Genomic DNA, 25,601 nt, shown 5'->3' with positions numbered 1-25,601 from the left:
CCTCAACGTTGACGACAAGTCTACAATCTCTCTGTGGAAGAATCCAGTGTGTCATCATGAAAGATGGAAGCACATCGATACGAGGTATCGGAACCTAAGGGAGTGCGTGGGAGAAAGCAAGATTGACGTCAACTACGTTTGCACCAATGACCAGCTTGCAGATATCCTAACCAGGTCTTTGGGACGGCAGAAGTTCGTGAAGATGCGGTGAAGGATCGGCGTCTAAGCTGTGAAGTGAGGACATCGTGTTTAGGGGGTGATTGTTCATAATAACCACGTTGTCTTGTCCGGCTAGAACTAGAACTAATCACCGTATAGGATTAGTAGTGGCATAGGTTTGCTACTATAAATATACGTAATTGTACCCCTTTAAAGTTAACTATCAATAGAGAGAAAACAATCGGGAGCGACACGCTCCCGTAGCCATCAGAATCCTCTCGTGTTGTCGCGTGCGTGCGTGTTCAGTAGCCGGCGAGATTAACATATCTCGGAGTAATCAGCTAGCCTAGCTAATACGTGTGATAGCTAGCTAGCAACGAGAAATCGATCCAGCAGCCTGCTAGGCTGCTTCGGTGTATACGTACACCCCGTCTACGTCTACGTCTCCAAACGGTTGCTCGGCAAGCTCGAAAAGTACTCAAGCTAGTCTCGTACGCGTGTATCGCCGGAAAGTACACGGCTACATCAGCGTCGAGGTCGGGCCAGTGCCAACAATTGGTATACTAAGGCGTCTATAGTGTACGTACGCGCGTTGCCGTGGCCAAAAGGACCGGCCGGGAACCTCGTTGAGATTGTGCCAACAAATAACTCGTGAATAAAGCATCCCAGTTTATGTCTAGGCGCATAATAAAACTCAAAATTGTCAATTGGCACACAACTTGTTCTCCAATTGAAAAATAATTTACGAATCTAAGGTGCTTTTCTTGGTTTTTGACTACACCAGGGTGACAATTTTTTTCTTCCCAAACACGAAGTAGTCACGAGAATACAAGATAGGGGAAGAATTAAAAATGAAGGCTTCAATTTTTCAAACCTTCTTTGATTTTGTTCTGGATCCACCCAGCAGAACCATCGCCATGAAACTTTTGGCCGCTAGACCTTGACGAGAGAGGAGTGTTTGCAGTTTTGGATGGCGAGTGCGCATACGGGAGAAGAACTAGAAGACTAGATACAGATTATGGTGTACCCAGAAGAATTAGAAGACCTAGATGTTAAACAACATGTCACGTTACAAATTGTACACCGAAGGAGGAGTATTGAGCCGCACCAGGAGGTAGAGATAAGCTAGGTAGTTAGTTCAAATATTATCTCTTATAACCTACTCTATATCCTTATCTCTTCTTCTCCAAGTCTCCTATAATATCTCAACTACTAATGTATGCGCTTCAGGGAGATTGTGCCCCTGCCTATAACATGCAACACGTCCCCTCACACGAAGGCTAAGACGTTTCCGCTTCTCGCACATGGTAATCAGAGCCATCCTACTTCCCATATAGTTTTCTCTTGATTCCAGTCGTGCCCCAAGAGCATGTCTTCCTCCTCCGGTGCCTCTCACCAAGCCTCAGTGAGCAGGTCATTGAGAAACTCTCCCGCATGAATTACATGCTATGGCACACACAGATCACGCCACAGCTGCGTGGGGCCGGTGTCTTCAGCTACGTTGATGGCACCTCGCCAGAGCCGGCCAAGCTCCAAGCCGCCAAGGACAAGGACGGCAAGGAGACCTTTGCGCCCAACCCTCTCCACCCCATCTGGGTCAGGGAGGACCAGAAGGTGCTTGGCTACCTGCTGAGCAACCTCTCCAAAGAGGTGCTAGTCACGGTGACCACAATCACCACGGCGCATGCGCTATGGACGACACTCGCCGGCATGTGCTCGTCGTATTTGCTGAGCCGCGTCAACAATATTCATACCTCGCTCATCAACGCGCAGAAGTGCAACCAGTCCGCCGTCGCATACTTCGCCACCATGCACGGCCTCGCGGACGAGCTGTCCGCGGCCGGCAAACCCATCCAGGATGATGAACTGATCTCATACATCCTCCACGGGCTAGATCTGGAGTACCAGCCCCTCGTCTCCGCCCTCGATGCCCGCATCAGCCCCGCCTCCCTCGACGAAATCTTCTCCATGCTCAGCAAATTTGACCAGGCATGGTGCAGTTCCAGAACTCGGGCGGCGGTGGCTTCAAGTCCTCCGCCAACCTCGCTACCCATGGACGTGGTGGCGGCCCTCACTACCGTGGTCCTTCCCGTGGCAAGGGCAGGTCTGGTGGCGCCAGAACCAGCAGCAATGGCGGAACCAGTGGTGGTGGCAGCCGTGGCAAGAGGGGTCGCCGTGGTAGCGGCTCTAGCATAACTCGCCCGGACGCCCCGTGCCGTCAGATCTACGGCAAACCAGGCCACACCATGAAAGACTGCTGGTACCGCTATGATAAAGACGAGGACGACTCCCAAGATGATGACAAGATCGCTGCGGGAGCTGATGGCTCCTACGACGTCGACACCTACTGGTACCTCGACAGCGGCGCCACAAATCATCTCACCAGTGAGCTTGAAAAGGTGACTCTTCGTGAGAAGTACCACGGCAAGGATCAAATTCACACCTCCGATGGTGCAGGTATGAGCATCAGCAACATTGGTCATTCGGTTATACATACCCCTCGTCGTAAGATTCATCTTAGGAAATATTTGCATGTTTCTAGTGCCAACAAAAACCTCCTTTCCGTTCATAGAATTACACTTGACAACCATGTCTTCATTGAATTTCATCCTGTTTTCTTCTTGATCAAGGATCTAGCCACGAGGAAAACCCTCTATCGAGGTAAATGCGTTTGAGGACTCTACCCGTTTCTTCCGGAGTTTAGAAGACATAATAAACAAGCCTATGGTGTTGTCAAGCTTTCACGGTGGCTCAATCGTCTAGGACATGCTTCCTTTTCTTTAGTTGAATGTTTGCTTAGGAAAAATAAGCTCCCGTTTGTTGGTGATCATCATGTTGAAACTATTTGTGATTCATGCCAAAGAGAAAAAAGTCATCAATTGCCTTATCTCGTTTCTACTAGTGTTTCTACTCAACCACTACAGTTAATCTTTTTGGATATCTGGGGTCATGTCCCTAGTTCAGTTGGTAGACACACATATTACGTTAGCTTCATCGATGACTATAGCAAGTTCTCTTGGATCTATCTTCTCAAGAAACAATACGAGGTTTTTCAAGTTTTTCAAAACTTCCAAGCACTTGTCGAACGAAAGTTTGATCGCAAAGTCATTGCGGTACAATCTGATTGGGGAGGGGAATACGAAAAGTTGAATTCCTTCATCCGAACTCTTGGCATATCCTCACGCGCACCAACAAAATGGCTCGGTCGAGTGCAAGCACTGCCACATAGTTGTGGTTGATCTCGCTCTCTTAGTCGTTGCTTCCATACCCCTCAAGTTCTGGGTGAAGCTTTTCTTACCGCCATCCACATCATCAACATACTTCCTAGTCGTGTCATCAATAACAAAACTCCCATGGAAAAACTTCTTCGCACCAAACCAGACTACAAGTCTCTCCGTATCTTCGGTTGTGCGTGTTGGCCCAACATTCATCCATACGACAATCGAAAACTAATGTTTCGATCAAAATAGTGTGTTTTTCTTGGATACAGTGCCCAACATAAGGGAGTCAAATGTCTTGATGTCTCCTCTGGTCATGTCTATATTTCATGTGATGTTGTTTTTGACGAGACCAAGTTTCCATTTGTTGATCTTCACCCCAATGCGGGTGCACTCCTTCGTAAAGAAATTCTACTTCTTCCTCCTCATCTCACTGGTTTTGATCACGGGGGTGATAACTGTAATGATCAAGTGTTGACTGACCCTCTTAATACCACATATGAGCATGATATGATGCAGGAGAAAGCACAGAAAAAACAACAACAAAAATAGTGAAGAAATGCGCTCTACAGCGCCATATTTCATGTGTCCAAGCGAGGGGAACAAATCCCCCACGGGATCCGTCTAGCCAGACGTGTCAGCCACATCATCCTCGGGATCTGAGCGCACAGACGCGTCGGGACGGCCAGACGTATCCGCACCAAAATCCGCGCCAGCCTCGTCAGGTGCGGTCAGGCGCGACGACAGCGATGTCGAGCCGGCCACGCGGTGCACTGCGGCTGGGGAACACATCTCCTCTGCCCCGTGCCAATCAGGAGATGACGGTTGGCGAACTTCCACTAGGCCCTCGGTGGCTCGGTTTCCAGCCCAGCCGGTCTGCTGCAAAAGACGCGACCTGCGCCGCACGATAGTTGCAGGCCCGACCGGCACACGATCCCGTGGTGATGCGCGGCCCACACAATCCTGCGCCAATGATGAGGCTCACAGGGCGGGATCTTCTGCGCCTGCTGCGACGCCCGCGCCCTCGTCTGCACCCTCATCTTCCATAGAAGATCCGGCTCAAGAGAATTCGGCTGCTGCTACTGGTTCAGCTTCTGCCATAGGATCTTCTACGGCAGAACCAGCAACCACATCATCTCCGCGACACACACGACTACAAAAAGGGGTAATACAACCTATTAACTACAGGCAAGTTACAAAATATGGCATGGTATGTTCCACATGTGAACCAGGTGAACCACACACTCTTGAGGAAGCTTTGGGTGATGACAAGTGGAAGAAGGCCATGAATGAAAATTTGTGGCACTACAGAATAACAAAACATAGCATTTGGTTCCTCCACAGCAAGGTAAAAATCTTATTGACTGCAATTGGGTCTTCAGAATTAAAAGAAAGTCAGATGGAACCATTGATCGTTACAAAGCTAGATTGGTTGCAAAAGGATTCAAACAACGGTATGGCATAGACTATGAGGACACGTTTAGTCCTGTTGTAAAAGATGCCACTATTCACCTTGTCTTGTCTATTGCTGTTTCCAGGGGCTGGAGTCTCAGGCAACTAGATGTATAGAACGCGTTTCTTCATGGTGTTCTGGAAGATGAAGTGTACATGAAGCAACCTGCTGAGTTTGTGAACAAAAATGTTCCCTCTTATATAGGCAAACTTGACAAATTATGGATTGAAGCAAGCTCCATGGGCATGGTATTCATGTCTCAGTCACAAGATGCAAACACTTGGCTTTGTTCCTTCTAAGTCTGACACCTCACTGTTCATTTACAACAAATATAACACATATATATTTGTACTCATATATGTTGATGATATCATTGTTACAAGCTCATCAGATGAGGCTATCACAGGACTTTTGAAAGGTCTCAGTACAGAGTTTGTCCTCAAGGACCTTGGAGACTTGCACTATTTGGATTGAGGTGAAGAAGCATGAAGATGGACTTCATCTCTCTCAGGATAAGTATGCAACAGATCTGGTAAAAAAGGCAGGTCTACAAGGTTGTAAGCCCTCACCCACTCCTATGTCAAGTTCTGGAAAATTATCTCTTACAGAAGGACAGCTTTTAAGTCAAGATGATAGTACAAAATATGGAAGTCTAGTAGGTGCACTCCAATATCTTACACTTACTAGACCTGATATCTCATTTGCTATCAACAAAGTCTGTCAGTTCCTTCATGCACCCACTACAGCTCATTGGACTGCTGCAAAACTTATTGTTCGCTATGTCAAGAATACTGCCAATATCGATTCGAATTTCAGCAAGTCACCATCTACACTTGTGAGTGCTTTTTTAGACTCTGACTGGGCAGGTTGTCTGGATGATAGAAGGTCTACTGGTAACTTTGCAATTTTCTTTGGACCAAACTTAATATCGTGGTGTGCAAGAAAACAAGCCACTGTTTCCAGGTCCAGCATAGAGGCAGAGTATAAGGCACTAGCAAATGCCACAACTGAGATTATATGGTTGCAATCCATATTAAAGGAACTTGGCGTCAAAAGTACTCAAGCTCCATATCTGTGGTGTGATAACTTGGGTGCCACATATTTATATACTAATCCAGTTTTTCATGCTAGGACAAAGCATATTGAGATAGATTTTCACTTTGTGAGAGAAAGGGTTGCCAAGAAGCAACTTGATACTCGGTTTGTGCATTCCAGAGATCAAATTGCAAATGGATTCACAAAACAATTACCTACAAGAAGCTTTGAAGACTTCAAACATAATGTCAACTTGATGAAGTTGTGATTAAGGAAGGGTGTCAAGCAACATGTCACGTTACATATTGTACACCGAAGGAGGAGTATTGAGCCGCACCAGGAGGTAGAGATAAGCTAGGTAGTTAGTTCAAATATTATCTCTTGTAACCTACTCTATCTCCTTATCTCTTCTTATCCAAGTCTCCTGTAATATCTCAACTACCAATGTATGCGCTTCAGGGAGATTGCGCCCCTGCCTATAACATGCAACACGTCCCCTCGCACCGAGGCTAAGACGTTTCCGCATCTCGCACACTAGATTCAGATCGGGAGAAGAAAGATTCGAGCGCTCGCGGCGGCAATCACCGACGCATATGTACAGCGAGTCAGCGACTGCACCAACTCGCTAACCTAGCGACTGCACCAAATCACCAAATCAAACGGAACGGTCCGGCTGATGATACCTGCACGATTTGCGGCCTAGGTGAAGATGCGAACCATGTCTTTTTTAGATGCCACTTGGCCAGGTTCGCATGGAGCGCGGTCCGGGAGGCCTTCCACACGAACTGGAACCCTGCCTCGGGGAACCAATTAGTCTACATTCTCAAGTCCACGAAAGGGACTACTAGTAGAATCGCCTGGCGTTGCGTAGGAGCGCTACTCTGGGCTATTTGGACGACACGTAATAAAATTACGATTGAGAAAAAATTCCCCAACCATCCTGCAGATGTGATCTTCAAATGCCACCTATTTTTGCAGATGTGGACCCCGCTGGGGAAGGAGCGTGATGCTGAGCGTATGTCAGAGGCTATGGCGCGCATCAAGTCGATTCAGGCGATGGCTAGACAAGATCCGGCAAGTCGGTGAAGCTTTTGCAGGTCTTATGTGGGTTGTTTGTTAGCTAGGTCGTCGCGTTCGATGGCGAGGCCGGGTGTATTATTTCCGTCGCGATGAACCTTTGTTTCGTCTCATGATGGTCGTGGACCGCTGGTATTATCTTAAGTTTGCTAAGTTGTAACCGTTTGAATCTGATGCCTTATGGGCTTTATTAATTTAAAGCCGGACGCTTCTAGTGTCTTCGTTCCAAAAAAAGGGAACCATTTTTTCTAGCGAACCCACCCTGCCAGGCCTGCATTTCGCTACGTAGCGTATGGCCTCCGGGGGTCCTTGGGCTTCGGGGGCCCGGGGCGGCGGACCCTCCCGCCCCCTCAGGGCCGGGCCTGAGTCCACCCAGACATGTTTTCTGGGTTTAGCAACTCACCCCAACTCACAGTCTATTCTATTTGATACTTCTCATGAGCATGCGCAAGCAGACCTTTCTAGTTTCTTCAAGTAAATCAAGCAAAAAAGGAAAAAAAACAGGTCGAGGTCTGCAATGAGTTAGCCTTAGCCTGGGGTGGGCGACGCACACAACACAGTTCACATGATCGATCGACCACAAGTTCACACGATTCATGTTAGTTTTATTCTAATGAAAGTAATCCAGGATTTCCTCACAAAGAGAGGCATGCGTGGAAGCTTCAGCAAGTCTAATCGAAACATTGTAACAGGAAACTTTGCCATGGAGCTTTCAACTCCCTATGCTGCATCCTGCATGATTCCTAGTTCATACAACATGCTCCGACGCGCCTTTTCCCGTGTATAATCGTCATGAGTTTTGTGGGAGTGAAGAAATAGTTACGCATGGAGTCATGGATATGAGATGGATGGCGACTATATAAGGCGTGAATAGCACTCGCACGATTCAAACAACAGTACCTCCTTTGTTATACCAAACCTTTCAGCATTAGTTGCCAGAAGATAACATGAACTATGCACTTGCGATATCAGATCATGCATTGCTTACTTTCTTCTCTTTCTGTTCATATGTGGAATATTGGAGAAAGACAAATGCACAATTGATGCAGCGGCTTTGGGTACCGCAGCAGCAGGGCCGCTGGCACGGCGGACGGGCGATGTTCTGGTTCCCTCGTGACCACGAAGTTCAGCAACGCCGGGGTGCCCACCTTCTCGCCCGGGTAGCTGGGGTACAGCATAGTGCGGGATCACTGCATCGTCCCTGGCTCCAGCAAAGTCGATGGCAACATCAGCAATCTCCAACGATGCCAGGACCAAGTCCTCCATGTGCAGCGGCCTAGCAAGTTACACGGAGTCGAAGCCTATGAGGACGAAGAGAAGCCGCCGGAGAGCGAGGTGCGGAAGAAGCACACGGTGCTGGCGTGGAGGATGTGGAAGTGGTATCGCGGCTGCCGCATGTAGGCTTGTCTCGTGTTGTTTGTGTTCCATCCTTCGTCGCGGTCGAAACGAGGCGCCGCAGTATGGAGCGTGAGGATCACCATCGCCACTTTGGCGACCCGGTACACGCTGGGAAGGTCGGCCAGGATGTTGACGCGGGGGCTACTGGTTCGTGCCAGAAGCGAGGACGTGAACCAAGCCATGGAGGAGCGCCAGGGAAGATCACGATGGAATTTCTGTCCACACGCAAACGCATACAGAGTAAACAGAGTATACACCTTGATTGAGAATTTTGTTTAGTCCAAGTTGAACCTTCAACTCCAGCGAATTCAACATGAAATTGTAACGTGCAAATTCGTAGGAGACTAGTCAATTTTTTTCTTTTTGCAGACTGGTTGAGAAAATGAGCATTTTTATAGGTACATGATCACTACATTGGATACTACTAGATGATGCCCTGCATGTTGCTGCAGTACTTTTCTTAAAAAATGCGTAAATAGCTGCTAAAAATAACTAAATCTAATGAAAAGATATATAAGCTTGAAAATCAATAAAAGAAAATGCCTAAAAAATAGAATAAAAACTTTTGAATTACTGTTAAAAATATCATTACGAACAAAAATGTGAAGGGTGTCTAACATGCATGTATAACTCCGCCTATGTTGTCTCAACATAGCCGGTCCCAAGCCCGGGTAAAGGAGGAGGGTTGTGATAGGCTTGGCGAGCCAACGTAAAAACTCAGCCACTCTTATGGAGATGAAACCCAAAAGATTTTCGTTGGGGCGTAACCCTCTCAGCGACGCGCCACATCGGAACCCGGGTGTGGTGGAAAATGGGCAAGGGCCGGGCCGTCACCCCCCAAGTGGCGCGCCGTATCTTGATCCGGATACGGTGGCAAGTGAGCGAGGATCGGGTCGTCGCATCCTTAGTGGCGTGCTACATCGGCGCCCGGATGTAGTGGAAAATGAGCAAGGGTCTTCGCATTTGACTCGACGAGTGCGAAGGGTAAGGAAGCTAGCCGAGCCTAGGAGGATTCGCTTAGGTAGCTGGAACGTAGGGTCTCTGACAGGGAAGCTTCGGGAGCTAGTTGATGCAGCAGTGAGGAGAGGTGTTGATATCCTTTGCGTCCAAGAAACCAAATGGAGAGGACAGAAGGCGAAGGAGGTGGAGGATACCGGCTTCAAGCTGTGGTACACGGGGACGGCTGCAAACAGAAATGGCGTAGGCATCTTGATCAACAAGAGCCTCAAGTATGGAGTGGTAGACGTCAGGAGACGTGGGGACCGGATTATCCTGGTCAAGCTGGTAGCTGAGGACTTGGTTCTCAATGTTATCAGCGCATATGCCCCGCAAGTAGGCCACAATGAGAACACCAAGAGGGAGTTCTGGGAAGGCTTGGAAGACATGGTTAGGAGTGTACCGATTGGTGAGAAGCTCTTCATAGGAGGAGACCTCAATGGCCACGTGGGTACATCTAACACAGGTTTTGAAGGGGCGCATGGGGGCTTTGGCTATGGCATCAGGAATCAAGAAGGAGAAGATGTCTTAAGCTTTGCTCTAGCCTACAACATGATTGTAGCTAACACCCTCTTTAGAAAGAGAGATTCACATCTGGTGACTTTTAGTAGTGGCCAACACTCTAGCCAGATTGATTTCATCCTCTCGAGAAGAGAAGATAGGCGTGCGTGCCTAGACTGTAAGGTGATACCTGGGGAGAGTGTTGTACCCCAGCATAAGCTGGTGGTTGCTGACTTCCGCTTTCGGATTCGTGTCCAGCGGGATAAGCGTGCCAAGGTCGCTAGAACGAAGTGGTGGAAGCTCAAGGGGGAGGTAGCTCAGGTGTTCAAGGAGAGGGTATTTAAGGAGGGCCCTTGGGAGGAAGGAGGGGATGCGGACAATGTGTGGATGAAGATGGCGACTTGCATTCGTAAGGTGGCCTCGGAGGAGTTTGGAGTGTCCAGGGGAAGGAGAAGCGAAGATAAGGATACCTGGTGGTGGAATGATGATGTCCAGAAGGCGCTTAAAGAGAAGAAAGATTGCTTCAGACGCCTATACCTGGATAGGAGTGCAGACAACATAGAGAAGTACAAGATGGCGAAGAAGGCCGCAAAGCGAGCTGTTGGTGAAGCAAGGGGTCGGGCATATGAGGACCTCTACCAACGGTTAGGCACGAAGGAAGGTGAAAGGGACATCTATAAGATGGCTAAGATCCGGGAGAGGAAGACGAGGGATATTGGCCAAGTCAAATGCATCAAGGACGGAGCAGGCCAACTCTTGGTGAAGGACGAAGAGATTAAGCATAGATGGCGGGAGTACTTCGACAAGCTGTTCAATGGGGAGAATGAGAGTTCTACCATTGAACTGAATGACTCCTTTGATGAGACCAGCATGCGTTTTGTGCGGCGCATCCAGGAGTCTGAGGTGAAGGAGGCTTTAAAAAGGATGAAAGGAGGCAAGGCGATGGGCCCTGATTGTATCCCCATTGAGGTGTGGAAAGGTCTCGGGGACATAGCGATAGTATGGCTAACCAAGCTTTTCAACCTCATTTTTCGGGCAAACAAGATGCCAGAAGAATGGAGACGGAGTATATTAGTACCAATCTTCAAGAACAAGGGGGATGTTCAGAGTTGTACTAATTACCGTGGAATTAAGCTGATGAGCCATACAATGAAGCTATGGGAGAGAGTCATTGAGCACCGCTTAAGAAGAATGACAAGCGTGACCAAAAATCAGTTTGGTTTCATGCCTGGGAGGTCGACCATGGAAGCCATTTTCTTGGTACGACAACTTATGGAGAGATATAGGGAGCATAAGAAGGACTTGCATATGGTGTTCATTGACTTGGAGAAGGCCTATGATAAGATACCGCGGAATGTCATGTGGTGGGCCTTGGAGAAACACAAAGTCCCAGCAAAGTACATTACCCTCATCAAGGACATGTACAATAATGTTGTGACAAGTGTTCGAACAAGTGATGTCGACACCGATGACTTCCCGATTAAGATAGGACTGCATCAGGGGTCAGCTTTGAGCCCTTATCTTTTTGCATTGGTGATGGATGAGGTCACAAGGGGTATACAAGGAGATATCCCATGGTGTATGCTCTTTGCGGATGATGTGGTGCTAGTTGACGATAGTCGGACGGGGGTAAATAGGAAGTTAGAGTTATGGAGACAAACCTTGGAATCGAAAGGGTTTAGGCTTAGTAGAACTAAAACCGAGTACATGATGTGCGGTTTCAGTACTACTAGCTGTGAGGAGGAGGAGGTTAGCCTTGATGGCCGGGTGGTACCTCGGAAGGACACCTTTCGGTATTTGGGGTCAATGTTGCAGGAGGATGGGGGTATTGATGAAGATGTGAACCATCGAATCAAAGCCGGATGGATGAAGTGGCGCCAAGCTTCTGGCATTCTCTGTGACAAGAGAGTGCCACAAAAGCTAAAAGGCAAGTTCTACAGGACGGTGGTTCGACCCGCAATGTTGTATGGCGCGGAGTGTTGGCCGACTAAAAGGCGACATGTTCAACAGTTAGGTGTGGCGGAGATGCGTATGTTGAGATGGATGTGTGGCCACACAAGGAAGGATCGAGTCCGGAATGATGATATACGAGATAGAGTTGGGGTAGCACCAATTGAGGAGAAGCTTGTCCAACATCGTTTGAGATGGTTTGGGCATATTCAGCGCAGGCCTCCAGAAGCTCCAGTGCATAGCGGACGGCTAAAGCGTGCGGAGAATGTCAAGAGAGGGCGGGGTCGACCGATTTTGACATGGGAGGAGTCCGTTAAGAGAGACCTCAAGGATTGGAGTATCGACAAAGAGCTAGCTATGGACAGGGGTGCGTGGAAGCTTGCTATCCATGTGCCAGAGCCATGAGTTGGTTGCGAGATCTTATGGGTTTCACCTCTAGCCTACCCCAACTTGTTTGGGACTAAAGGCTTTGTTGTTGTTGTTGTTGTTGTTGTTGTCTAACATGCATGTATGATGCGGTAGTATTACATGCATAGACTAATGCACATATAATTGTAATGTATAAGTTCGCTTATGTGATAGATTTTGCATGGCTTAGTGGGAGAGAAGAGTTAAATACATGGCTCAATGAGGATGTTGAGATGGACACTTTGCCAGTTTGCATGTTGAGAGAATTAAAATCAATTTTTATGAATATAAGATGTAAGATACGACGTTGACATTGGCACAAAATCCCGGCAAGAAAATAAGACTCTCTAACACTGATTCTTATCCTAATGCTGACCAGAACGTCCCATGGGAATATCTAGAGGAACTTGAATGGATCCACATGAAAGCGTTGAAATATATGTATACAGTTTCTTTTTCAAAACTACTGGAAGTTCTCATGTAACTATATAGCTATAACCGTGAATTTTGCTATGGGCAGTTTGCCACTTTTCTGTTCAAACCAAATTATCAAAATATGGAGTAGGCCAATAAGCGGTGCTCTATTAGCACTTGAGGTTCCAAGTTCATAGATTAATTCATTATGAGGTACAAAAGCACAAATTCAGCAACAAATAGAGTCGAACAATAGGCGTCACTATTACTTGCCAAATAATCGCGCGTTCCCTCGTCGCCGACGATCCATGCACGGGGATGGAACCCTGACCGCATGAACCTCGCGCGGCGCTCTGACAAACATGGAGTAATTCCGCCGCCATCCCCGCCAGTCTCTGACACGGGTTTAGGGCTAGCTTGACCATGGGTTTAGGGTTGATCTGAGGGCGTTCTTGGGATGAGAAAACATGTGGATATCTTCCATCAGAATGTTGTATTTTGATGTGGATATCTTCCCTGACTCTCTATGCCTGACCGTTGGACTGAAAAAGTTAGGCCGATATTTGGGCTAGAATTATTCAATGACAAAATACTGTAGCAGCCATATACCTTGGATGTACCTAGAAGATTCTAGCTAATCTTTCTAACATGGGGAAGAGTACATTAGGGAAACGTACATGGCCAATGTAGCAACACAATGGTGATCCTTGTCACACGTTTTGTGTGATTGAACGAACAATTAAGCATGCATTCGGTCATACACATGAGACGGACGTTGCGAATAGCTCTCGCATGATTAAACAAACAGTACTACTTGTTACTATATAAGTATATAACATATACCCTAAAACCTCTAGCATGTGTTGCCAGAAAACATGAATTGAGCAAGAACGCCAAGGTTATAGTGGCTTGTTCCCATCTCCATATGTGGAATATTGGAGGAATACAAATGCATAGTTCCGCAGCATTCCGCCCGCTCGGGCATTGTTTGGGGGCTCAGCAATGTCGGTCATGCTCACTCTCATCCAGTCCTTGAACCTGTTGATGCACCGGAGTGATCTCTGCTCCACCACCATGAAGACCGCCGAGTGCATGTTGAGCTGGTGGTCTGTCGATAATGAGGCTGATCACCACCAACAGGTCACATAAACCCTCCAAAGGGCGTCTTTTCATTGGGTCCATGTACACCCCAACTGCAGATTGATCGGCTCATCAGTGCTACTCTTGGTGAACTCGTACATCACGATGTCCGACACCTCCATTGCGTGATGTGCGTCCAGCTTCAGCTCCCAGTCATGAGGGTCGCTGACGTGGTGGACAGGTCATGCTGAGGTTCCATGGCGGCCACCAACATAATAACTGCTATTTGTGTCGGTTTGGCGACATGGTACACGCCGACCAGGCAAGGGAAGAAGTTGACTTGGGTGTGGCGTAGGACCTGGTCCGGTTTGGTCTTTGTTTTATGCTATATATGTTTACTGAACCTGTTAACAAACTTGTTTGTGGTTTACTACATACACGTCGGTAACACAATGCAAGGATTCTGGGGATTTTTTACAAATGATGCGGCCATGCCACGAACTGTATTCGCGCTGTTTTGAACAGCGTTTGGCTTGCAGGTTGTATATATCAAAATATTTCTTCACGGGTGTGTTAAAATGTTAATGTCACATTCTGATGCCGTGCATGGTGTCGAGAGAAGCTTGGCATAGGTTCTTCTCTGTGCTACAGATTAATGTCATGAGGCCATCCTGCCAGATGAACCAATGCAACCAATGGTGCCAAGTCGGTGAGTAGTCCACAAATCCTCCAAGGTGCTTTGGTCTGGTTTGGGATTGGTTGCCTGCAACCAATGCATGCTCTCTGCATGGTTTCTGCCTTCAAATTAAATATAGCATTGGATGTACTCCCTCCTTCCATGTATATAGGGCCTAATGTGTTTTTCGAGGCTAATTTTGATCACATATTAGAGCAATAATATGTGACATACAAGTTACACAAAGCACATCATCAAATTCGTATGTGGAAGGAGCTTCTAGTGATATAATTTTCACATTATACGTCTCATATATTATTAATCTTATCAAAAGTCAACGGCAACCTCGAAAAATGTATTAGGCCCTATATATATGGAAGGAGGGAGTACGCATCATGTGATGCAGTGGCCGGGGTGGTCATCCCCTTTTCAAAAAAGTAAAAAATAAAATAAAAATATAGCAGACCTCTCGAGAAAATATATTACAACATCTTTTTTCATGCTTTGAACTTATTGTAAAACTCCCTCTAAACAAAACTGATTGCAAAACATAAATGTTGACCAAATGTTGAATATGGTTTAGTGCATTCAACGAAATAGCTCATTTTTTTCTGAGACCCGCATAAAAGATGTCATTTCAAACAAAAATTGACCAAAAAAGTTTTCCAGAAACAAAAATCTAAATGAGAAAAAAAAATCAGCATCAACACTAGCCTCTTCTGCTCTGCCCTACAATGTCTTGACATATCACGTCAATAAACAGAATGCCTAGTTACACCTGTAGAGCGATGATATGATGCAACACACACGTATTCACGGGCATCTAGTGGCAATATATAGATGTACAGGGAGATCGTCATGTCCAAAGCAAGAACCTTAATAGTCTAGAGAGATTACCCCCCCCCCCCCACCCCCACCCCTGTCGAAGTGTCCGCATTAACGTACAAACAAGACCGAAACTCCTCGAAAGTCGACGTCGACAACCCCTTGGTCACGAGGTCCGCAAGCTGCTGGGTAGTTGCCACGTGAAGTTCTCGAACGTGATCGAGAGACACCTGCTCTCCAAAGAGGATATCCAGTTCAATATGCTTGGTATGATGGTGATGAACGGGGTTGGCGGGGGCATTGTCACAATACACCACTGTGGCCTTATCGACGGAACAAGAAAGCTAATGGAGAACCCAGCGAAGTCAGGAGCATTCAGCAACCGCGTTAGCCACTGCGTGATACTCAGACTGGGTATTTCGTCGTCTCCATCGCCGGGCACACGTCCAAATTCAGCTACCACGGCATGAGGCCAACTCCAACGCCCGCCCCCAAACGGACGTCTGTTTTGTCCGGATATCGTCCATTTAGGTATGGCAATGGGGCGGCGTCCATTCTACCCCCCCAAACGGACACAACCAGACCATTTGGGGTCGTGCATTGGGATTGACCTGAGCATTACCCGAACAGTGGACTGGTCATAATCATGTTCCCTTTGCAAGCACGAACTTGATCGTTGCCAGTGTCCGTCATGGTTCCAGTCGTACTCTCTGACGGATGGGGTGCCTTTTACGTCAGCTCCGCGTCTCGGTACGCGCCAACGAGGTACCGAGACGCGCGGTGAGATGTTGACGCGGGTGAGACGCATGGTATGGTCGTGGTACCACGGGTTCGCCGGGCTGCTCGTTCAGGTGCTCACCCAAGTGGTCAGCTATATGCAAGTATGTGGTTCTGATCAGAAATTGAAAGGTTTGCCTAACCAGCTCACGATACGACTTGCTATATGTTTAAATATCATGTTGCAAGCATACCCATAGGTAAAATGATTGGCGATGGTTTACTACTATTTCTTGATGTAGCTCGAAAATTCAATTCCGTGCCTAGGCTCATCTACACCTGATTAACATTAAAAAAAACTGGCAAAATAAAAAATGGATATTTTTTGTGCAAGATGCTTAAATTGGTGATGTTGGTGCAAAATTCCGGAGTATTTAGACATTCAAGGAGCTAGTGATAAAAACGATAAAATTGGTTGTGGACAATGTTCTTTTCAAAAGTTTCTCACACACCCGAAATTTATCTTTTTTGCCATGAGCTCCTGGATGTACAAACTTCACCAAATTTTGAACGGTCATCACGCAAATGAGGCTATTGCATCACAAAAACTATTCGGATTTGTTTGAATTTTTCACTATTTAAAACGAGTTTACCGTTCACACCTGAAGCCCGGGTGCAGAGAATAGCCACATCATCACCTTTTTCGAGCAACCACATAAAAATATACGACCAAAAAGTTGAGGAAAACCAAAACCGAAATGAAAAAAAACGGGAGCATCACCGCGGATTTCAGAAACCAAAAAAGGAACGGCTAGCTAGATCGTATAGCCTAGTACTGGCCTCCTCTGCCCTGCCCCTGCCCCTGCCTCGTCGCATCACGTCAATGCACACAACGGCTAGTTAGTACACCCTGCACTCACACTGCAGAGTATGGAGCAAGCCACGCATTTATTCACCGCTAAGTCGTGGTGGTGGACTAGTACTGCAGCTACCTGCCAGCAATGGATGAGAGCTGCAGCGGCAAGAAGTGGAGGAAAGGGGATCCCCATCAACGGCCGGAGCAGATGAGCGACATGGCCGCGCCGGCGGCGGGCATCAGCGGCATCATCGACCCGGAAGTTCTCGACTGCACCATCTGCTTCGACCCCCTCCAGCCTCCGGTCTTCCAGGTCTCTCATCCCTCCACCGTTGCTTCCCTTCATTTGCACCTTCCCTATTCTTTCTCCATTGTCGTCCTTGTCCCCCTGCAATCTCTAACCTGGAACTGAAGAAGATCATCATTTTCACAAGCATGCATGTAAATATAAAATCATGGCGCGTTTCCTTCCTTCATTGATACACAGTGCGCAGGTGTGAACCTGGGACAGAAGAAACCTGCAACTTCACACAGAAATCACATACCTTGCTCTATCGTAAATAGAAAATAGAAATCGCAGTTGGATCTGTATCAACCAGAGTACAGCTAAAATCAAATGCATGCTGTACCAACTACATACATACGTACATATCTGCTTGCCATGGCACAGAGTAAAGAGAAGGGGATCAGTGTCTACACCCAAGGAACAAACAAAACACAACATATTTCTCACCATTCTTTCTCCTTATTTCGTTTTGTCTAAGTAGGCACCAGCAAGGATTTTTAATCTTTAGTGGGAATCCTAACTATCTGAAGAAATTTGTGGAGGGCAAGAAGCAACCTGTGACAACCTTATTGCCGTGTAGTGTAAAGTGATAGTACTTTTCGGCTGCAGGGTGTTGACAATTCTTTCCAGTTTCCAGATCCATTGTTGTATTGTATTTCTGCCTAAACAACCCCACATTAACTCTGCAAAACGTGTGCGTTGTTGCCTCCAGGACCCTCCTAAATCAGGTCACTCACCATCCTACAACAAACACCTTACATCACCAATTTTTTCCTCTGTACAGTCTTGTACAAAAACATCTCCTCAACTCCGAAAATGACAATACAAATTGAGAGCCTCCTTGACTTGGGGATACCTGTGGCGAGCGAATTGTATCCTTGTTCAAAGATTATGTAGTGAGTTCTGTCACCTGCACAACATTTCCAAGAACAAATTGGTGAATCAAGTTTTGCATGGTTCCCCACTGTTGTTTTCAGCATGCTCATCATTTTCAACCATGACTTCAGAATAAATCATGATGTGTTTTCTTGTTGACACACAGTGCGCCGTTGGGCATGTGATCTGCTCACCCTGCCAAGGCAAACTCATAAACAAGGAGAACTGCAACACGTGCTCCCTCCCCGGCGGGTACAACCGATGCTACGCACTCGAAAAAATCCTGGAGTCCCTCCGCATCCCTTGCGCCAACGCCGCGTACGGGTGCACCGTGAAGACGCACTATCACGAGGTGGAGGACCATGGCAAGTCATGCCCCCACGCGCCATGCTTCTGTCCGGAACCTGGCTGCAACTTCGCCGGCTCCACCGTTGCACTCCTGGCTCATCTTACCGGCGGTCATATGTGGCCATCCACCGAGTTGGAGTACAATGTTAAGCTCACACTGGAGGTGAAAGCAGGAGTGCATGTTCTCCACAGGCGAGACAGGAGTCCCTTTTTCCTCGTGAAGTTCACTCCGGCGCCGCCACCTTACGGCAGCGCCGCCTCAGTTTTGTGCGTAGATCCTGATGCCACCGCCACCATGGAGAAGGGGCGCAAGTTCAGGTGCCAACTTGGCTCGAGCAACGTCGACATGGATTGGCAGCAATATTCGCGTTTCCAGGTCAGGAGCACCACGCTCTCCGACGGGTGGCCACCGACAGAGGACGGCGGTTCCCTATATGTTGCACCCAGCACCGAGAGCATCACTGTCAGTATCACGAAGATAATGCGCGACATATGCTCATTGCCTGCCAGGAAAAACATCAGGTCACAGCAGCTAGAGCACTTCTGCAAAAGAAAGTCGAGCAACCCTGATGCGAAGACCTTCAGTCAACCGCGGATGGGAGAATCTACAAAAAAGCAACATATCAGTACGATGTAGACTGTAGACTTGCAGCTAAAACACACAATGTGCTGACAGCTCCACAATGATTTCGACCTTCTAAGATCCCGCCATGGATCTGTGGTGTGCACTACACCTTATGCTAACTATTGATTCCGCCTCAAATTTAGACTGGGCAGCGAAAACGCACGAGCTGGTCTTTCATGGTACGTGACAGTACCATGCATGCACAACACCTTATATATACCTCGAAACCTGATCTCTACAAGGTGAACACAAAAACAAATTTCTAGTTCAATCAGCATTCCCCTTCGGTTCAGTAGTCATGTGGTAGAGATGTATGTGTGTGTGTGACTAATTAATTTTAGTAATCCGTAATTCAAGGTATGAACTGTGTGTTTCAAGGTAATCGCAGGCAATGAATGTATGACCATTGTAAAGTTTGTTCTAATAACTGCTACTGCATTTACAAGGAAAACACTGTATATGGTGCTGTTACAACCCTGTTCAGGAGATGGTGCATATATATCAAAACAAGCACACCATGTAGAGTGATTCCAGGTAGACAGAATATTTTTTTCAATAGAAAGTCTGGTTTCATGATCGCTCGCCAAACAGAGTAGAGGTCATTTACCAGATTCCATGCAGGACGATTCTTCAGGCAATGAAATTACATACTTTGCTTCAGCTTGCTGAACACCAGAATCCCAACAGCACCTGTCTATGAGAATTTGAGGGCAGCAAAGCGATTCTATAAGCTTCTGATGCTACCATCATGATGTTGAATCTATCTTCAAGGTCTTTGAAGCCCAGGCCACACACCCATGTTTTTTTGGGTTCAGCAACTCATCCCAACTCACCCAATCTATTCTGTTTGCCAGTTTGTGTCATGCTGCCATCCTGCAAGCAACAAAACATGATGCAGATAGTAACATGACATGGTGTTGTAGTTTGTGTTGCTTGCGCCACCACCCTGATTAAGATTTCTTTGCCGACTTTGTTTTCCATCTATAGACTTTTGCTTTGATCTTCCTTATCAACAAGGACCTGCAAACACGAATATTTTTCATGTCTAGCTTTGGATAACAACCAGGGGCGCAGGTACACAGTTTTTTTTTTCTGAAAGAACTACAACAGACTTACGACCACCTGAAGAGCTACAATGCTTATACTAGAGGGGCACCGATCAAACAAGGAACACACGTGTGAGATATTATCGGGTCTATAGAAAATCAAGTATACTTGAATTGGCGGTGCTGCACTGAAAGGCTGCACCAGCATAGATATCATAGCGGCAGTTCATCATCAGCTGACCATCCTGACCAAAAGAACAACCATGAGGCCATGGGCATCTGCAACCAGAACATTCTTTCAAGTAAATCAAACCGCAAGAGAACAGGCTTAGGCTCTCCAACAAGTTTGGTAGGCTCCAGGGTAGGTGACGCACAGGTTCACATGATCAATCGACAGCAAGTAGCCACTTGGCCAGTGCCGGTACGAACAACCATCAGGTCACAGCAGTTAGAGCACTTCTGCAAAAGAAAGTCATGCAACCCCAATGCGACGACCTTCAGTCAACCACAGATAGGAGAATCTGCAAAAAAGCAACATATTGTACTATGTAGACTGTAGACTTGCAGCTAAGACACACGATGTGCTTACAGCTCCACAACGATTTAGACCTCCTAAGATCCCACCATGGATTTGTGGTGTGTACTACCTCTGCCTTATGCTAATCATTGATTCCTCATCAACTTTAGACTGGCCAGCAGAGACGCACCAGCTGGTCTTTCACGGTACACAGCAATACCAAGCATGCATCTATCTCAACAACACCTTATATATACCTCGAAACCTGAACTCTACAAGGTGAAAATCAAAACAAGCTTCTAGTTCAACATCAGCATTCCCCTTCAGTTCAGTAGTCACTCAGCCCAAACTTCTCAGGATGGAAGTTGTTCTGTCTGCGGCTGCAGGCGACCTTGTTAGCAGATTCTTCTCCTTTTTTATCGGGAGGTATTCAGAAGCACCATGCTCGGAGGAGAAGCATGCCGAGAGGTTGCAGCAACTCCTGCTAAGAGCTCAGATGGTTGTCGAGGAGGCGGATGGGAGGTACATCACCAACTCTGGTATGCTTCTGCAACTGAAGATGCTAGCTAGGGCTATGTACCATGGTTATCATGCACTAGACACCTTCAAGTGCAACCAACTAATCAGAGAGGGCACTAAGGAAGCGATGAGTTCTGGCTCATTTGCCTCATATCTTGCCACTCCCTTGAAGCGCCTCCGTGCAAATGCTGGTGTATCGAATCACCAAGTTGATAACAACTGTGACCTACAAGATGCCTTGTTAAATTTAGAGACCGTTGTTTCTAATATCACAGAGTTTGTCATACTTTTGGGTGGGTATGAACCCATGTTTCGCAGACCCTATGACACATCTTTATGTCGACAACTGTATGTTCGGTCGTTGGACTGAGAAGCAACAAGTTATCAACTTCTTGTTGCAGCGCAACCCTCGTGCTTCTCCATCTGTACTTCCAATCATCGGTGGCTATCTAGTCGGGAAGAAAACTCTGGTAGCACATGTATGGAATGATGAAAAGGTCCGTACTTCTCTTCAATTTTGCACTTCAATGGAGACAACTTCCATATGGTAGAAACAGAAAGGTGCACAGGGAGGGCATTGGTCGTTGTTAAATTTGTTTCAGAGGTCAATGATGAGGACTGGAAATCATTTTACCGGGCAGTGACATCCATAAGCACAGAAAGTAAGGTTATAATCATTAGTAGGATGGAAAGTTTGACTAGATATGGTACTGTGAAGCCAATTCACCTAAGTAGATTACCAGAGGAGGAGTACAGCTACCTCTTCAAGGCACTAGCATTTGGCAGTGCCCACACCGAGGACCACCCAAAGCTGACACTGTTAGCAGGAGAGTTCATCAAATTGTTGGACGGGTCATTTGTGGCAGCATATTCACTTACCAATGGGTTGAGGACAAATCTAATCCTTCAGTTCTGGCTCTCCATGTTGAAGAGATACAAGAATGTGACAAAGAACAACTTGTCAATGTTTGGTGAGCATCCATCAGAACGTTTCAAAAAACGATGTGCAGTAGACTTCACCAACTTTCTTCCCTCTCCCGCTGCTCCACTACACCTTATGCCTCCTCGAACTGAAGCCAGGAAACTACCTAAGATAAGGATTGGAGAGATCATTGAGAATCCCTCCCTTCGTCCTAAGGGTGACTTTGTATTAGTGACATGGGAATCACAGATACCGAGTTCAGTTACCATGTCCCGTATTGTGCTCAACAGCAGCCTAAAACAACCTTACGGAGGAAGCGTGAAGCTATTATTTCTCTCTAGTGTTCTTTTCTTTCATATTATAGCCAAACTTGTGGAGTTTGTTTTATGTTTTACTTCTTACAGTTGTGAATCAAGAACTACTCGATGTATTATCACTATAAGTACTGATTACGATTGCCAAGTTAAAGTGTGTGTTGCATGCATGTTTGCAATTCTTTAAGAAGCTTAAACTGCCTAGTTCTTTGGATATATGCAGGGGAAACAATTTGACAAAATTACAGTCTAATTTATCAAAGTAAAGTCATTGTCAGTGGAGGTTAAAAACACTAAATTCCGATCAAACTTAATTTTCTAGAGTAAATTGCAATTCACACCAGATAACTTGCCACTTGTTCCAGTTGAGAATTGTGATAGATCCTGAAGAATCAGTGGTGCAGAAGTGAAATGCTACACCAGCTGAACTGAGAGTTCAGAACGACTTGTAACCTACTAATATGTGGTGAAAAGCCTTGTTCAGAATGGCGCTAGATACTTGTTCAAAACAAGCAAGCCACATGTAGAGTTTTACACTGAAAATGATAATTCCATGATCTAGTTTTTGGTATGATCGAAGGCCAAAACAAAGGACAATGCAAAATGAAGCTCACCTCAGATTTATTCCAGTCTCAGCGGAAGCCTACAAATCATCATTAGTTGGGCCTTCTAAGCGATCAACAAGGCCGGAGGAGGAGAGTCTTGACGCCTGATCAATCAAAAAATACCACAATGTACCCTAAGAAACCACAACAACGACAACAATGGCTTATGTCAGTCTTAGCAATTACAGAAAATGCAGCAAAGGTGTGGCAGCAAACTAATGTTCCAAGTATGGATAAATGGATCAAACCTAATAACAACAACAACAAAGCCTTTAGTCCCAAGCAAGTTGGGGTAGGCTAGAGGTAAAACCCATAAGATCTCGCAACCAACTCATGGCTCTGGCACATGGATAGCAAGCTTCCACGCACCCCTGTCCATAGCTAGCTCTTTGTCGATACTCCAATCCTTCAGGTCTCTCTTAACGGACTCCTCCCATGTCAAAATCGGTCGACCCCGCCCTCTCTTGACATTCTCCGCACGCTTTAGCCGTCCGCTATGCACTGGAGCTTCTGGAGGCCTGCACTGAATATGCCCAAACCATCTCAAACGATGTTGGACAAGCTTCTCCTCAATTGGTGCTACCCCAACTCTATCTCGTATATCATCATTCCGGACTCGATCCTTCCTCATGTGGCCACACATCCATCTCAACATACGCATCTCCGCCACACCTAACTGTTGAACATGTCGCCTTTTAGTCGGCCAACACTCCGCGCCATACAACATTGCGGGTCGAACCGCCGTCCTGTAGAACTTGCCTTTTAGCTTTTGTGGCACTCTCTTGTCACAGAGAATGCCAGAAGCTTGGCGCCACTTCATCCATCCGGCTTTGATTCGATGGTTCACATCTTCATCAATACCCCCATCCTCCTGCAACATTGACCCCAAATACCGAAAGGTGTCCTTCCGAGGTACCACCTGGCCATCAAGGCTAACCTCCTCCTCCTCACAGCTAGTAGTACTGAAACCGCACATCATGTACTCGGTTTTAGTTCTACTAAGCCTAAACCCTTTCGATTCCAAGGTTTGTCTCCATAACTCTAACTTCCTATTTACCCCCGTCCGACTATCGTCAACTAGCACCACATCATCCGCAAAGAGCATACACCATGGGATATCTCCTTGTATACCCCTTGTGACCTCATCCGTCACCAATGCAAAAAGATAAGGGCTCAAAGCTGACCCCTGATGCAGTCCTATCTTAATCGGGAAGTCATCGGTGTCGACATCACTTGTTCGAACACTTGTCACAACATTATTGTACATGTCCTTGATGAGGGTAATGTACTTTGCTGGGACTTTGTGTTTCTCCAAGGCCCACCACATGACATTCCGCGGTATCTTATCATAGGCCTTCTCCAAGTCAATGAACACCATATGCAAGTCCTTCTTATGCTCCCTATATCTCTCCATAAGTTGTCGTACCAAGAAAATGGCTTCCATGGTCGACCTCCCAGGCATGAAACCAAACTGATTTTTGGTCACGCTTGTCATTCTTCTTAAGCGGTGCTCAATGACTCTCTCCCATAGCTTCATTGTATGGCTCATCAGCTTAATTCCATGGTAATTAGTACAACTCTGAACATCTCCCTTGTTCTTGAAGATTGGTACTAATATACTCCGTCTCCATTCTTCTGGCATCTTGTTTGCCCGAAAAATGAGGTTGAAAAGCTTGGTTAGCCATACTATCGCTATGTCCCCGAGACCTTTCCACACCTCAATGGGGATACAATCAGGGCCCATCGCCTTGCCTCCTTTCATCCTTTTTAAAGCCTCCTTCACCTCAGACTCCTGGATGCGCCGCACAAAACGCATGCTGGTCTCATCAAAGGAGTCATTCAGTTCAATGGTAGAACTCTCATTCTCCCCATTGAACAGCTTGTCGAAGTACTCCCGCCATCTATGCTTAATCTCTTCGTCCTTCACCAAGAGTTGGCCTGCTCCATCCTTGATGCATTTGACTTGGCCAATATCCCTCGTCTTCCTCTCCCGGATCTTAGCCATCTTATAGATGTCCCTTTCACCTTCCTTCGTGCCTAACCGTTGGTAGAGGTCCTCATATGCTCGACCCCTTGCTTCACCAACAGCTCGCTTTGCGGCCTTCTTCGCCATCTTGTACTTCTCTATGTTGTCTGCACTCCTATCCAGGTATAGGCGTCTGAAGCAATCTTTCTTCTCTTTAAGCGCCTTCTGGACATCATCATTCCACCACCAGGTATCCTTATCTTCGCTTCTCCTTCCCCTGGACACTTCAAACTCCTCCGAGGCCACCTTACGAATGCAAGTCGCCATCTTCATCCACACATTGTCCGCATCCCCTCCTTCCTCCCAAGGGCCCTCCTTAAATACCCTCTCCTTGAACACCTGAGCTACCTCCCCCTTGAGCTTCCACCACTTCGTTCTAGCGACCTTGGCACGCTTATCCCGCTGGACACGAATTCGAAAGCCGAAGTCAGCAAACACCAGCTTATGCTGGGGTACAACACTCTCCCCAGGTATCACCTTACAGTCTAGGCACGCACGCCTATCTTCTCTTCTCGAGAGGATGAAATCAATCTGGCTAGTGTGTTGGCCACTACTAAAAGTCACCAGATGTGATTCTCTCTTTCTAAAGAGGGTGTTAGCTACAATCATGTTGTAGGCTAGAGCAAAGCTTAAGACATCTTCTCCTTCTTGATTCCTGATGCCATAGCCAAAGCCCCCATGCGCCCCTTCAAAACCTGTGTTAGATGTACCCACGTGGCCATTGAGGTCTCCTCCTATGAAGAGCTTCTCACCA

The 25,601-nt window shown here is 46.8% G+C and overlaps 1 protein-coding gene across 1 annotated transcript; it reads left to right on the top strand.

The window, feature by feature from the left end:
* The first annotated feature begins 16,815 nt into the window (after window positions 1–16,815).
* On the top strand, window positions 16,816–19,772 carry LOC123064536 (putative E3 ubiquitin-protein ligase SINA-like 6). Its single transcript, XM_044488001.1, has 2 exons — window positions 16,816–17,076; window positions 18,092–19,772. Exons 1-2 carry the CDS (start codon window positions 16,909–16,911, stop codon window positions 18,908–18,910), a joined length of 987 nt encoding a protein of 328 aa, XP_044343936.1. The 5' UTR covers window positions 16,816–16,908; the 3' UTR covers window positions 18,911–19,772.
* Window positions 19,773–25,601: the final 5,829 nt, after the last annotated feature.

Source organism: Triticum aestivum, chromosome 3B, assembly GCF_018294505.1.
Source record: "Triticum aestivum cultivar Chinese Spring chromosome 3B, IWGSC CS RefSeq v2.1, whole genome shotgun sequence".
Lineage (NCBI taxonomy): Eukaryota > Viridiplantae > Streptophyta > Magnoliopsida > Poales > Poaceae > Triticum > Triticum aestivum.
This window is presented reverse-complemented; position numbering and strand designations above follow the sequence as displayed.

Coding starts and splice junctions, on each gene's coding strand:
- LOC123064536 (XM_044488001.1), top strand. CDS start 16,909: ATGGATGAGAGCTGCAGCGGCAAGAAGTGGAGGAAAGGGGATCCCCAT. Junction 17,077..18,091: donor TCCAGCCTCCGGTCTTCCAG/GTCTCTCATCCC, acceptor GTTGACACACAG/TGCGCCGTTGGGCATGTGAT.